This window comes from Prunus dulcis, chromosome 7 (genome assembly GCF_902201215.1).
Source record: "Prunus dulcis chromosome 7, ALMONDv2, whole genome shotgun sequence".
Classification (NCBI taxonomy): domain Eukaryota; kingdom Viridiplantae; phylum Streptophyta; class Magnoliopsida; order Rosales; family Rosaceae; genus Prunus; species Prunus dulcis.
The window spans coordinates 12,246,056-12,259,076 of record NC_047656.1 but is presented as its reverse complement, the minus strand read 5'-3'; the positions used below and the strand labels follow the sequence as shown (position 1 = coordinate 12,259,076).

General features: G+C 36.8%; 3 protein-coding genes and 1 pseudogene across 3 annotated transcripts in view; 1 reads left to right on the top strand and 3 right to left on the bottom strand.

The window, feature by feature from the left end:
* The window catches only part of LOC117633710 (heat shock cognate 70 kDa protein-like), a 97,698-nt gene that overhangs the window by 80,785 nt on the left and 3,892 nt on the right, over positions 1–13,021 (bottom strand). The gene's annotated exons all lie outside the window — the stretch shown is intronic.
* Positions 2,077–4,743, bottom strand: LOC117635387. The gene is made up of 3 exons (XM_034369717.1): positions 3,113–4,743; positions 2,829–2,880; positions 2,077–2,751 (listed from the first exon to the last, which is right to left on the bottom strand). Exons 1-3 carry the CDS (start codon positions 4,741–4,743, stop codon positions 2,077–2,079), a joined length of 2,358 nt encoding a protein of 785 aa, XP_034225608.1.
* On the top strand, positions 5,007–9,811 carry LOC117635386 (annotated as a pseudogene).
* On the bottom strand, positions 11,066–12,906 carry LOC117635385 (heat shock cognate 70 kDa protein-like). The gene is made up of 2 exons (XM_034369716.1): positions 12,699–12,906; positions 11,066–12,426 (listed from the first exon to the last, which is right to left on the bottom strand). Exons 1-2 carry the CDS (start codon positions 12,904–12,906, stop codon positions 11,066–11,068), a joined length of 1,569 nt encoding a protein of 522 aa, XP_034225607.1.

Below are 13,021 nucleotides of genomic sequence, written 5' to 3'. Positions count from 1 at the left end.
ATTTTCTCCTGTAGTAAAACATTCCTCTATTCGTATTTTGTTGGCTTTGGTTGCACAGTTTGACCTTGAGTTGGCTCAACTTGATGTCAAGACTGCATTCTTACATGGTGATTTGGAGGAAGAAATTTATATGTCTCAGCCAGAAGGTTTTAAGGTTGCTGGAAAAGAAAATTGGGTTTGCAAATTGCAAAAATCATTGTACGGCTTGAAGCAGTCTCCAAGACAATGGTATAAGCGATTTGATCGGTTTATGATCGGGCAGAAGTACACAAGAAGTCATTATGACCATTGTGTATACTTTCGCAAACTACAAGATGGAACCTTCATCTATCTGCTTTTATATGTTGATGATATGCTTATAGCATGTAAAAGCAAAGTGGAGATTGAAAGGTTGAAGACTCAACTGAGTAATGAATTTGAGATGAAGGACTTAGGAGAAGCTTGGAAGATACTGGGTATGGAAATTGAAAGAGATAGAGCGAAGGGCAAGATTAGTCTGTGTCAAAAGCAGTATTTGAAGAAGGTACTACAGCGTTTCGGGATGAATGAAAATTCAAAACCGGTTAGTACACCTCTTGCCCCTCATTTCAAACTTAGTGCTTCTATGTCTCCTAAAACTGGTGAAGAGAGTCATTACATGGCTCAAATTCCATATGCAAGTGTTGTTGGTAGTTTGATGTATGCTATGGTGTGTACGAGGCCTGATATTTCACAAGCTGTTAGTATTGTCAGTAGATATATGCATAATCCAGGAAAAGGGCATTGGCAAGCTGTGAAATGGATTCTACGGTATATTCTGGGTACTGTGGATGTTGGTTTATTGTTTCAGCATGATAAAGTTACTGGTCAATGTGTTGTTGGATATGTGGATTCTGATTACGCAGGTGATTTGGACAAGCGTAGGTCCACTACAGGTTTTGTATTCACTATTGCTGGAGGTCCAGTGAGTTGGAGGTCGATTCTGCAATCTACAGTTGCTTTGTCGACTACTGAGGCAGAATACATGGCAGTAACAGAAGCTATAAAGGAAGCCATCTGGCTTCAAGGGTTGCTTGGTGACTTGGGGGTCCAACAAGACCATGTGGATGTTCATTGTGACAGTCAGAGTGCTATTTATTTAGCAAAGAATCAAGTTCATCATGCACGTACAAAACACATTGACGTAAGGTTCCATTTTGTTCGTGAGATTATTGAAGAGGGAGATATTCTTCTTCAGAAGATTGGGACTGCTGACAATCCTGCGGATATGTTGACAAAGCCAATTTCGTTGCTCAAGTTTAAGCACTGCTTAGACTTAATTGGCATTTGTAAAATTTGTTGATTGCCCCATAGGGGATTGGGAGACGACTATTGGGAGTTCTACTTTGAGGGTTTGAGCCAAGGTGGAGATTGTTGATTATTGCCTCAAACCAATAGTCAAAAGTGATGGATATTGACAAGTTGCAATGTGAATGCATTAATTGGCTTTCACAAATGGTGGTAGGCTATTGTTGACTTGGCTAACCTTTGGCTTCTTTGAGAAGCCACTTCCTTTGGCTTCTTTGAGAAGCCACTTCCTTTGGCTTCTTTGAGAAGACACTAACCTTTGGCTTCTTTGAGAAGCCACTTCCTTTGGCTTCTTTGAGAAGCCACTTCCTTTTGGCTTCTTTGAGAAGCCACTTCCTTTGGCTATAAATTGGAAGCAAATGGTTTCATTTGTAGCATCCAACCAAGTGTTGAGTAGAAGAGAAAAATAGCAAGAAAGACATTTTGCCAAAGAGTGAAACAAATTCTCTCTAGTTGTTCTTTGCTTTATATCATTGTTTTCTCTTCCTTTGTGAGTGTGTGAGGTTGGGTGTATTCAATGTTTTCAAAGGCGAGGCGTTTTTAGTAGCGCTCTGCGAGGCGTAAGCCTTGAAGCATTGAGGCGTAAGCCTTTTGAACATTAAGTTATTTTAATAAGAAAAATTTATGAATAATACAATACGATTAAATTGTACAACTAATTGTCATTCAAAACATAATAATCTATCCCAAAACATAATAATCAATCCCAAAACATAAAATATTTATTCAACATCAAAACAAAAACATAATTCACTCATCCCACTCCTCAACACTAATATCATTCAAACTAGCATCACTATCATATTGATCAACTGTATCAATATGAAAAGGATATTTCCCACTATCAAATGTTGAAGGATCTTTATCTATCTCATCATCTTCATCCATAAGCATCGCTCTTATGGACTTGCTTTTGACTTTCCTCTTACTTGAGGTTTCACCATCTTTTCTCTTTTTTGAAGCTAACGAGGAAAGAAGAACATCATCATCAAGAATAAGATCATCATCAATCATAGGATCCTGAGTTCTAGAATGGACAATAGGCTCTTGAGTTCTAGAATGGACAATAGGCTCTTGAGTCCTAACATGAATATTCCCTCGCTCTTGAGTCCTAGGATCACCAATAGGCTCTACAGAAATAGGCACTCGAGCATGTAGATCAGTTTCATAAGGTTCAGTGGGCATATTTCTGATGACATCAACATCATATAATTCTTGAGAATTAAGCCAAGTAAGATCAGTTGGTAGAATTGGTTCTTCAACCTCAGCTATCCATTCATCATCGGACTCAATTTCATTCACCAATATTGGATCAATCTTTGACCTCCTTCTAATACTTCTCTCTCTTAGTGCCGTATTATACTTCACATATACTAGAGCATTGAGCTTTTGATGTTCAAGTCTGTTTCTTTTCTTTGTATGAATCTAAAATGAATATAAACATACAAAATTAGATTTAGAAGCATCAAAATTTGAACAATAAATTAATAGAAGAACTTTACCTGCTCAAATGTGCTCCAATTCCTCTCACACCCAGATGCACTACAAGTAAGGCTAAGGACCCAAATAGCAAACTTTGTCAACTCAGGTATGTCCCTTCCAAAACGCTTCCACCAATTTGCTATATAAAAAAAAAAAAAAATCCATCTAATTAAGTTTAACATTTATTTCAAGTGTTCATTATACTCGAATGAAAATGAAAAAGTAAAGATTATAACTTGGAGTTCGTAGTTTCCTTGAATTCACAGCAAGACGACTTCCAAACTCTCATTTTGCCTCATCATACAAGTCCAACTGGATATCAGCAGCCATATGATCCTCAAAAGACAACATCCTAGTCATGCAATCTTCCAATCCCTTCCTCACTTCATCAGCATTAGAAAAGGTTTCTTCATAACGCAATTGAGGGTTCAAATAATAACCAGCAGCATGTAAAGGTTGATGAAGTTGTGGGCCCCATCTTTCGTCTATTCTTCTCCAAATGGGTTTATACTTTCTTTCAACTTTTCCGCAATTAAAAGCAATTTTCTCTTTTGCAACATCCATTAACTCATAAATAAATCCCATAGCAGGTCTCTCCTCTGAATCAACTTCTCTCAAAACCGATACTAATGGAATAACACTTTTGATGCAAAAAGCAACATGGGACCAAAAATTAACATCATATAGTATTGTTGAGTGAGCCCTAATACCTTCATGTTGTTGGACAAATGGTCCATTGTGCCATTCTCCAGAAGAAAACATTGCCTGAAGAGGTTGTTTTTGCTTATAGATGCTTTGAAGAGTAAGATAAGAAGTTGCAAACCGTGTGATTGCAGGGCGAATTATCTCTTTGTTTTTCGTGAAAGATCTCATTAAAGCAAGAACCCATGTATGCCCATAAATAAACTTCACTACTTGCTTGGCTAGTCTAATTGTATCTTCAAAAACTTTCATTTTGCTAATATCTTCTAACATCAAATCAATGCAGTGGGCAGCACATGGAGTCCACCATAACTTCTTCCTCTTCTCCATAAGTTTCACTCCAGCATTCTTATAATTGGAAGCATTATCTGTTATTACTTGAATGACATGCTCCTCTCCAACTTCTTTGACAACATCATCTAAATATTTGAACAATAACGTTCCATTTTTTATGGAATCAGATGCATCAATAGATTTCAAAAACCAAGTACCTGCTGGGCTATTCACAAGAAAGTTTATTAGTACTCTATTTTTACCATCAGTCCAACCATCAGACATAATAGTACATCCATACTCTGCCCAAGCTTTCTTATGTTCTTCCATCATTGTATTAATGTCGCCAACTTCTTCCTTAAGGATCCATGTCCTCAACTCATGCATTGATGGAGGCTTAAATCCTACACCGTATGCGGCAATCCCTTCCACCATAGGTAGCCAAAATGGATCATTTACAATATTAAATGGGAGTGCTCTAGAGAAGAAAAAACGACCAATCTTTCGACAAACTTCCTTTCTTTCTTCTTGTTTGTATGCTGAATTCAATGTACTTTGCCGAGCTTCTGAAGTGACAAATCTATCCATTGGTCCTTTTGATTTAGATTGTGCTCTAAGAGCCTCATCAACTGCAGCACTCCTAGTACCAGGGATTCCATATTCTTCATCCAATAAAGTTTCCATACTCAGAGCCCCTCCTCCTGGACCATCCCCGATCTCTCTAAGCATTTCATTTTTCTTTCTTTTTTCAAGCTGAAGATTTTTCAAAGTTGCGGCACACTCTTTTTTCACATGTTCAGGAACTTTCTTACATGGTTGCATACCATGATGAGTTTGACCTAAATGATGCTTAAGTCTAGAAATTCCTCCACTGCATCTTTGATCACAAAATGCGCATCTCAAGTATTTTTCCCCCTCTATTTCTTTTGCATACTTCCACGCAGGATCTTTTCGATTCATATCTATAAAAAAAAATATTAATAATAAACCATTAATATTTCTAAGATACGAGTATGATGCATGTACGTCAAATTTCTACTATATCACATAAACGAATAAGATAACTAGTGTATTTTAAAAAAAATCGAAAAAAATTTATACGAAACTTCAAATTACAGTTTATTATAGTCAAATTATACAAGTATGATGCATGTACGTCAAAAAAAAAAAGAAAAAAAAAAGACTTACTTGCAGTCGAAAGATGAAGAGAATTCTTGAAATTGATGGAGTTATCTGGTAAGGGTAGAAATTAGGGTTGTACACGTACTACACAATATATATATATATATATATATATAAGGTAAGTCCATGTGTTATTATATTAATTTAGAGAAAGAAAGAAAAAAAAAAAAAGGTAAGAACAAAAGCTGTCGGTGGGAGTTAGGGGAAAAAAAAGAAAGATATTACATAAAAGGTAAAGAAAATAAAAAGAAAATAAAAAAGGGTAAGTACAAAAGCTACACTTTTGTAAAAAGAAAATAAACGCCATCAAAACGACGTCGTTTCATTACGCTTAAAAAAAAAAAAATGGGTCATCTTCCTCCTCGCCCCGTCTTCCTCGCAGAGCAGTTTCAGATTTCCAGATTCTGAAATTTCTTCCAGTTCAGAAGTTTCCGAATCTGATACGCCTCGGTCCGCCTAGCCACGCCTTCCCCCGCCTCTCACGCCTTCCCAGCGCTAAACGTGCAACTCGCGAAACGGCCGACCGCCTCGGGCGTTTTCCTCCCGCCTCGCTCCGACGAGCGCGAAGGCATGCCTTTGAAAACACTGGGTGTATTTGGGTCTTTGGGAAATTGAGTGGTAAACACTATTGTATATCTCCATTGATTATAGTGAAATACTCCGTCGTCTCCAAACTGGATGTAGGCAATTGCCGAACCAGTATAAATCTTGGTGTTCTTCTTGTTGTAATTCTCTGTTAGATATATTTTTTTTTTCTCCTGCCAGTAGTTGTTTATTTTTCACTCACAGTTGGTTGACGCTTCCGCACAACAGTAATCACATGGATCCACATTGCAGCAAGGTGTAGTGTTGAAGTGCTTGATCTTCAGTTAGAAATAACGAAAACAGATATGCCTATGATGGAATTGCCATCTTGCATCTTTCTTTGTGGATCTTTGAGGTCTCTATTGGTGGACTTATATACAGTTCTTAAAGTGCCCTCCTTTTCCGGTTCCGCTAATCTCCAACACTTAAGCTTGAGTAGTGTTAGAATAGATGAGGGGTTCTCCAAATGAATCTCAAGTTTCTGCAAATGCATTAAACAATTGCAGCTTAATAATGTTAAGACATAAAATATCTCCATTGAAAGCTCATCTTTGGAATAATTTAGGTTTGTGTCTCATTAACCTCTGCCAACTTAACATCTCTGGTGAAAAACTTGAAGATATACATATAGAGTGGGGATTTCTTTAACATGGCAGCAGATCACCGAATATTTATGCTCCAAGTCTCAAATATTCCAAATGGGTTGGGAATTTATTGAAGCGCCAAAATCTTGGGAAACTAATGTGTTTAGAAAAGGCGGAGATTTTTTTGAGGCATAAGGCAGATGCCGATGACATTGACAATGCAATTGAGTTTCTCTGCAGTATATGTAGGGTTAAAGTTCTTTATCTAAGTGACGACATATCACTAAGGTAAAATGCACTACCCTGCAGACAAATATTCTCTTTTGGCGAAAGTAAGACATTTTGCGTTATGCATTTCTGTAGATCAAATTTGTTTCATTGTTTCTCTTCTCTCCCTCACCTCTCTCATCTCAAAGGATAAACCTTACTCAAATTTAAGAAGCAATTGATTTGACAAATGAATGTAGGAGCATGATATGGCCTTGAGTATTTGAGTAATTGATAATATATTTTTTTTGCTCAACTCTGTTTCTCTACTCTCTCATGGGATGTTTGAGTGGTCATAATTTTTCTGTTCAAGAGTTGGCCTCTATACTATTGCAGGTTCTGTTCAAGGAAGGCTCCATGCCTGCACAATTCGATAATATTTCTTACTTGGGTATGCATATTGGGAGCTTGAGTGACGACCTAGTCCCAGCTATGGTCTCTCTTCTGAGAGGAATGCCTACTTTGAATACTTTGCACATAGACTCTGACATTTCCTCACTCTTCCATAAACCTGAACTAATTTACAGTCTAGGTTCCTCTCTCTCTCCCTCTCTCTAAAAAATGCACAACACATTTTACCGTTTCTCAAATGAGGAGCATATTGAAGTAGTTGTCTGGCAAGAACGATATTTTATGGCTCAAAGTATTGTTTCTAAAGCATTGTATGACCCTCATGTGCATATCATCAAAATGTAGGCAGGTAGTGTTATAGGTCAGGGAATAACACCTTCCCTTCTTTATTTTCAGAGAAATCCTTGTTTTGGTACTTTTGAGGTTTTTTTTTTTTTTTTTGGTTGATTTGCTTATTGTCTTTTCAGGCACGTGGATGTAATAGGAAGTACTGGAAATCCCAAAACCTGAATTTTACTGATCAGTTTAAGGAGTGCTTTCCAATGGGTTCAAAGGAATGGAGTTAGCAAGGTATATCTTGAGCAAACAGAGAATTTGGAGAAAATGGTCATATTTTATTTACCTTACCAATCATATGTTATAAGAAAAGGTAAAACCAAGCAAGATGGCTTTCACTGCGACAATTGTCTTTCACATAAAAACAGCTGAGATGAATCATGAAGTACAGAGTAGGTTCTGTACTTTTCCAAAGATTTTGTTGATGTAATAATATCAAAACTTTAGTCTGGATGGTGATGGATGTGGAATGGAACTTTATTTACAGAACCCTAATTTTGTAACTTTTGCTTGTTTGGAACCGCTTAGAGGTATATTGTTGTGTCTGGTACACTTTAAAATCGGGTAAGCCTTAGACAAGTAGTACGTCAAAATCTGCACTAGCAGACTAGCACCTGAAATGAAAGCCAGAACTCTTGAACTTCATGTGCAGTCTTTTGTTAGACACAGCCTTAACAGGGTTCTGGTGATTTTGGATTGATGGCATTAGAAAGTTGAAGGTTAAAGATGTTTCGGGGTTTATGTTTGTTCATGAAACATTGTTGAAAACACTACCCAGTTACCATGGCCTCGTATTCTTGTTTGTCATATTCCATATCTTATCTAATATCATACTGGTAACTTTGGGCTATTTAAAGTTAGACCCTGAAAATGTCTGGACTCTTATAACTAGATTGGACAATAGCTCAAACTATAGGAAATTTCTTGGCCCGCACTTCGTTTCATCTCCCTTTCTAGCTTTTTCTTTGCCAGGGTTTTTCAAAAAGTATGCAAAGTCTCAGCAACTTCGTTTCTGATTCCTTTTATAAAAAAAAAAAATCAAATATGATCGTGACCATATAAAAAAATAGTAAATACAATATGCAGCTGGGTCTTTTGTCTTGATGTAAAGAAAATAATTAAGAGGCCGAAAATCTAGCCAACCGATGAAACTAGCTGATTTAAATTGTAATTACCGATTTAGTTTGGTTTTGATAAAAAAAAAAAAAGTCAAACGGTTTAAAAATTAGTTTGGTTTAGTTTGATTTTGAGCTTTTATAAACTAGCCTAAATCAAATTGGATGTATATTTATTTATTATACATGTGTAATACTCTAATTAAGTGATATGAATAGTTATTGAAATTTGAAGTTTTATGATATGTTGAGCTTTAGATGGTTTCATACTCTAGAAAATGATTTAAGATGGAGTAAGTTGTGAATTTATTGATTTTATTTGGACTTAACAACGTTGCAAAAATATAAAAGGAAAGAGAATTGGGCTTTGGCCCAAACTGACCGAAACAAACTGTTTTAAACTGGTTCGATTTGATTTGATTTTCTTCATGACTTTTGTAAAAACCAAACTAAATTAAATTATTATATTATAATTGATTTGACCATAATTTTAAAGTGAAACCGATCCAATCGCGCCATCCCTAGACACCATCAATATATCGGTGTGCAAAGTCTAAGTCAATAGGTAAATACAATAATGGAAAAGATATTTTTTAATTTTATGAAATGTGGAGGGGCACCCTAAACGTGTTGAAAAGTATACTTGATTTTCCCCCACTCACATAGCTTCTGCTACAGAGAGAGAGAGAGAGAGAGAGAGAGAGAGAGAGAGAGAGAGATGGAAGAAACACGGGAGGCTGCTTTAGCTTGTTTTGATAATTTGTCAGAGGAGCAAAAGGATAAGGCATGGGAAGATTTTGAAGCAATGGATTTAGATGGTGATGGGACAGTAACCCTCATCGAATACCAGCAGTTTTATTATGGCAGCTCTTACAGGATCCCCTTCCAGCAGCTCGACACTAACAGAGATGGCAAGTTGAATTTTCAGGAATTTAAAACTCTTTTCTATTTGTTGCTCAATTCCAGGGGCACAACACCATTAATACCAACACAAGATCAGGTAACATTCAACTTATCATCAATTGATTTAGTTTCTCTCTCTCTCTCTCTCTCTTAATTTGGTTAAATAGCATATATATAAGAAATCAAAATGGCTGAAGCTATTTGTTGATGCATGTAGCCAGAATCTTCCGAGTCCAATCAAGTCAGGATCTAATCTATCTTTTCAAAACTTAATTAATCTTGGCCTGTAAAATATATTTGGTTCCATAACTTATCATTACAGTTGAAGCGTTTTGTTGGTGCAGCCAAATTCTTCTCAGTCCAATACAAGGACATTCGGCTTATCAGAGGCAAAAATGGCCTTCACCTACCTCAAAGACAGCCGATTCGTCCTCCTAACATGTCTTGTGCTGGGATTGGGTGTCTGGTATCAAGTTAGCCGATCTAGTGTGAGTCCACTTAGCTATGTGTATATATATATATAATGTACTCCAATGTTACATATTCTCTATGTTTAAATTCTACAGCATTCTGATGGGGTAGTTGTTATTATTTCAGGAGGTTGTAATGAAAGCAATAGAGGATTTCAATAGCTGTTGGGCCTTTGCAAGTGCTGTAGCTTCGGTAGCTACTGGTCTCTTCGATTATGTGATCAATATATTATGATTCATCCTATAAACTTTTATGCTCGGTTTTGCCGTGTGTTTCAATTGTATACCAAAGTTACAATTTGTTATAATTTAATCAGTAAAGAAATATTTCTTTTTCTAACAAATAAGTACCACATATTAAACTTTCTTAGAATGAAAAGTATAGTTGGAGTTGGTTTTATTTGAAGCATTTAAATAATTAATATATATATATATATATATATATATATTAGGCTTTTGTTTCGTAGGATCTTTGCTCATCAAATTAGAGGTCAACTAGCTATTTGATTATCATAATAATCTTCATAGTGTTCTCATCCAATTCATTGTGCCTCTCTATTTGTTCTAGGAAAACTTAGATGATTATTCATTTACGTTTGATCTATTTTTACCGGGGGCCCCGAAAATAGGAAGTTCATCTCAGAAAATACATTAGACCTAAAATGGTTGTTTGTGCCCTATTAAATTACATATCTGCAGTACAAGAAAAAAAAAAATACATTAGTGACCAATAGAATGGTCACTAAAAGTACGTAAAACTAATGTAGTGACCAAATAATGTTAGTTATTGAGTGGTCAATATATAAACTTGTCACAAATTCTTTTTGTGATCAACTGAAATTACTGTCGCTAGAACGGAGACTATTAGTGACTTACCTAGCACCGATAATATTATGATACTCCACAAATCGCATCGACTTAATGCAATTCACGTTTATGTTTTTGCTGCATTAGTTTCCGTTAGCTTTATTTTGTAGGGTTTCAGATTAGCTAGATTTATCAAACACTTTGCTTTTGCCAAACAGTGAATCCTATGGAGCAATATCCGTCATCATTTGTCACCAAACAAACAGCTTGGAGTTTGAGTTCCAATCTACTAATCTTCTACTGATTCAAGCATTACCATAACACCATGGTCTCTCTCTCTATATATATATATATATATATGTCAAACTTTTCTTTTTGGATGAAATATACGTCAAATATTTTACAAAGAAAGAAAAAGAAAACATGTCCTTTGTAAAAAGAAGAAAAACCATATAAAAACATCAGCTATATCACAAAACGGACAACCAGCCAGCAAAAGGAGCTCCCGTCCACTGCCTTCTTCGCCAAAATTTTGATTTAACCTGAAACAACATAACCTGGCGCATTCAAAGGCCATTCAAAGGCCGAGGATGTAAAAATCTAGGTACAAACAGATACCTATAGTACTTAGACACTAAAAATTATCATTTCTTACCTCTCATATCTTTAATTCTCAAATCCCTCAAGTGTTCTTCGGTGTGTCACGATTGATTGTGATCCCTTTCTTCTGGCCAGTCAGCATATCCTCAGCGGAGACACTCAAGATTCCATTTGAGTCAATATCAAAGCAAACATTAAACTCAGGAACACCTTTGGGAGCGGGAGGAATGTCATCAAGGCTAAATTCACCCAAATAGTTATTATTTACCGTTGATGTACTCTCACCCTCATAAATGGCGAATCTGATACTACGTTGGTTGTCATAGACAGTAACTAGAGTCGTCTCCTTCACCACGGGAACTCTCGTGTTTCTTCGGATCACAAATTGCATGGCATTTTTATCACCCGTGCTTACAATCGTAACCTGCACCCCAAGTGACATAGGGATGATATCCAAGAGACTGAAGTCTTGAAGCTTCCCTGTTACATTGCCAGTCAAGACTGCAGCTTGAACAGCGGCTCCATATGCCACAGCCTCATCCGGATTAATGTTCCTGCACAACTCCTTACCGTTGAAAACCTCCTTCAATAGCTCTTGCACCTTTGGAATTCTTGAAGAGCCACCAACAAGAACAACATCGTCGACATTGCTTATGTCCATTTTGGCATCCTTCAAACACTTCTTCACAGGCTCCATGCACTTGTTGAAGATATCCATGTTCATTTGCTCAAATTTCTTCCGGGAAAAATTTGCATAAAAATCTTCACCCTGGTACCAACAGTCAATTTCAATATCGGTTTCAAACGAATATGACAGTGCCTTCTTTGCCTTCTCACACTCAGTTTTGGCCCTCCTAAGAGCTCTGGAGTTTCCACTAATGTCCAATTGATGCTTTCTCTTGAATTCTTGGACACAGTAACTCACCATTCTGTTATCCAAGTCTTCACCGCCAAGGTGTGTGTCTCCAGCAGTGGCCATCACTTCAAACACACCATGTTGTCCAATGATGAGCAGAGACACATCTAAAGTGCCACCGCCCCAATCAAATATCATCACATGTTTCTTCTTATACCAACCAACCTTCTTGTCAATGCCATAAGCAATGGCTGCAGCCGTTGGTTCGTTGATAATACCCAGCACATTTAAGCCGGCCAAGGCACCGGCATTCATTGTAGCCTGACGTTGCGAGTCGTTGAAGTACGACGGCACAGTAATAACTGCATTTTTCACATTTGAGCAGAGGTAGGTTTCCGCAATCTCCTTCATCTTCCTGAGAACCAAGGATGATATTTGTTCAGCAGCAAATTTTTTCTCTTCACCCTTGTGCATTACCACAATCTTGGGCTTGCCACTAGGATCTTCAATCACCTTGAATGGCCAGAGCTTCACATCACTTTGAACAGAGGCGTCACTGAATCTCCTACCAATTAACCGCTTTGCATCTGCAAGTTGACTTCAAGTTAATTTTAGTTTAAAATATTTCTAGCATGAAACAATTTAACTATTTAAATCTCCATATTAAGAATCAATCAAATAATATATATTGCAATTTAGTGTCAGATCAAATTTGAACTAACAAATTAAAACACCCGAAAATATGAAAAGTTGCATAAAATATTACACCGCTGTGTTAACTATCAAGGGTAAAATGGTTATTATCTGGAAACTTAAAAACTCGTTGACCTATGAGAAAACAATTTATTGATATTCTTACCGAAGATTGAGTTGGCCGGATTTCTCAGGATTTGGTTAAATGCTTCATCGCCTACCAACCTATTACTTTCAGTGAATGTAACATAAGATCGAGTTGTCCTTTTACCCTGATCATTTGCTATGATTTCTGCATGATCCTTCTGCCACACCGCTACACACGAATATGTTGTGCCCAGATCGATCCCGATTGCAGGACTCTCTGCTGCCATTATTACTTTCTCAGCTAACTGTTGAAGAAGCTGATTGTGAGCAAGAAGTATAATGATCGTAGAAATTAATGGATATTGAAATGAAGTTTGTATATATATGGAAGAAATGAGAAGT

Excerpts from the sequence above, each read along its gene's own strand:
- LOC117635387 (XM_034369717.1), bottom strand. The coding sequence starts at position 4,743 with ATGAATCGAAAAGATCCTGCGTGGAAGTATGCAAAAGAAATAGAGGGG. Across the intron at positions 2,881-3,112 it reads GCTGATATCCAGTTGGACTT|CCTTACTTGTAGTGCATCTG; the intron begins GTATGATGAGGC and ends TTGGGTCCTTAG. Across the intron at positions 2,752-2,828 it reads ATTGGAGCACATTTGAGCAG|ATTCATACAAAGAAAAGAAA; the intron begins GTAAAGTTCTTC and ends TATTCATTTTAG.
- LOC117635385 (XM_034369716.1), bottom strand. The coding sequence starts at position 12,906 with ATGGCAGCAGAGAGTCCTGCAATCGGGATCGATCTGGGCACAACATAT. Across the intron at positions 12,427-12,698 it reads TCCGGCCAACTCAATCTTCG|ATGCAAAGCGGTTAATTGGT; the intron begins GTAAGAATATCA and ends GTCAACTTGCAG.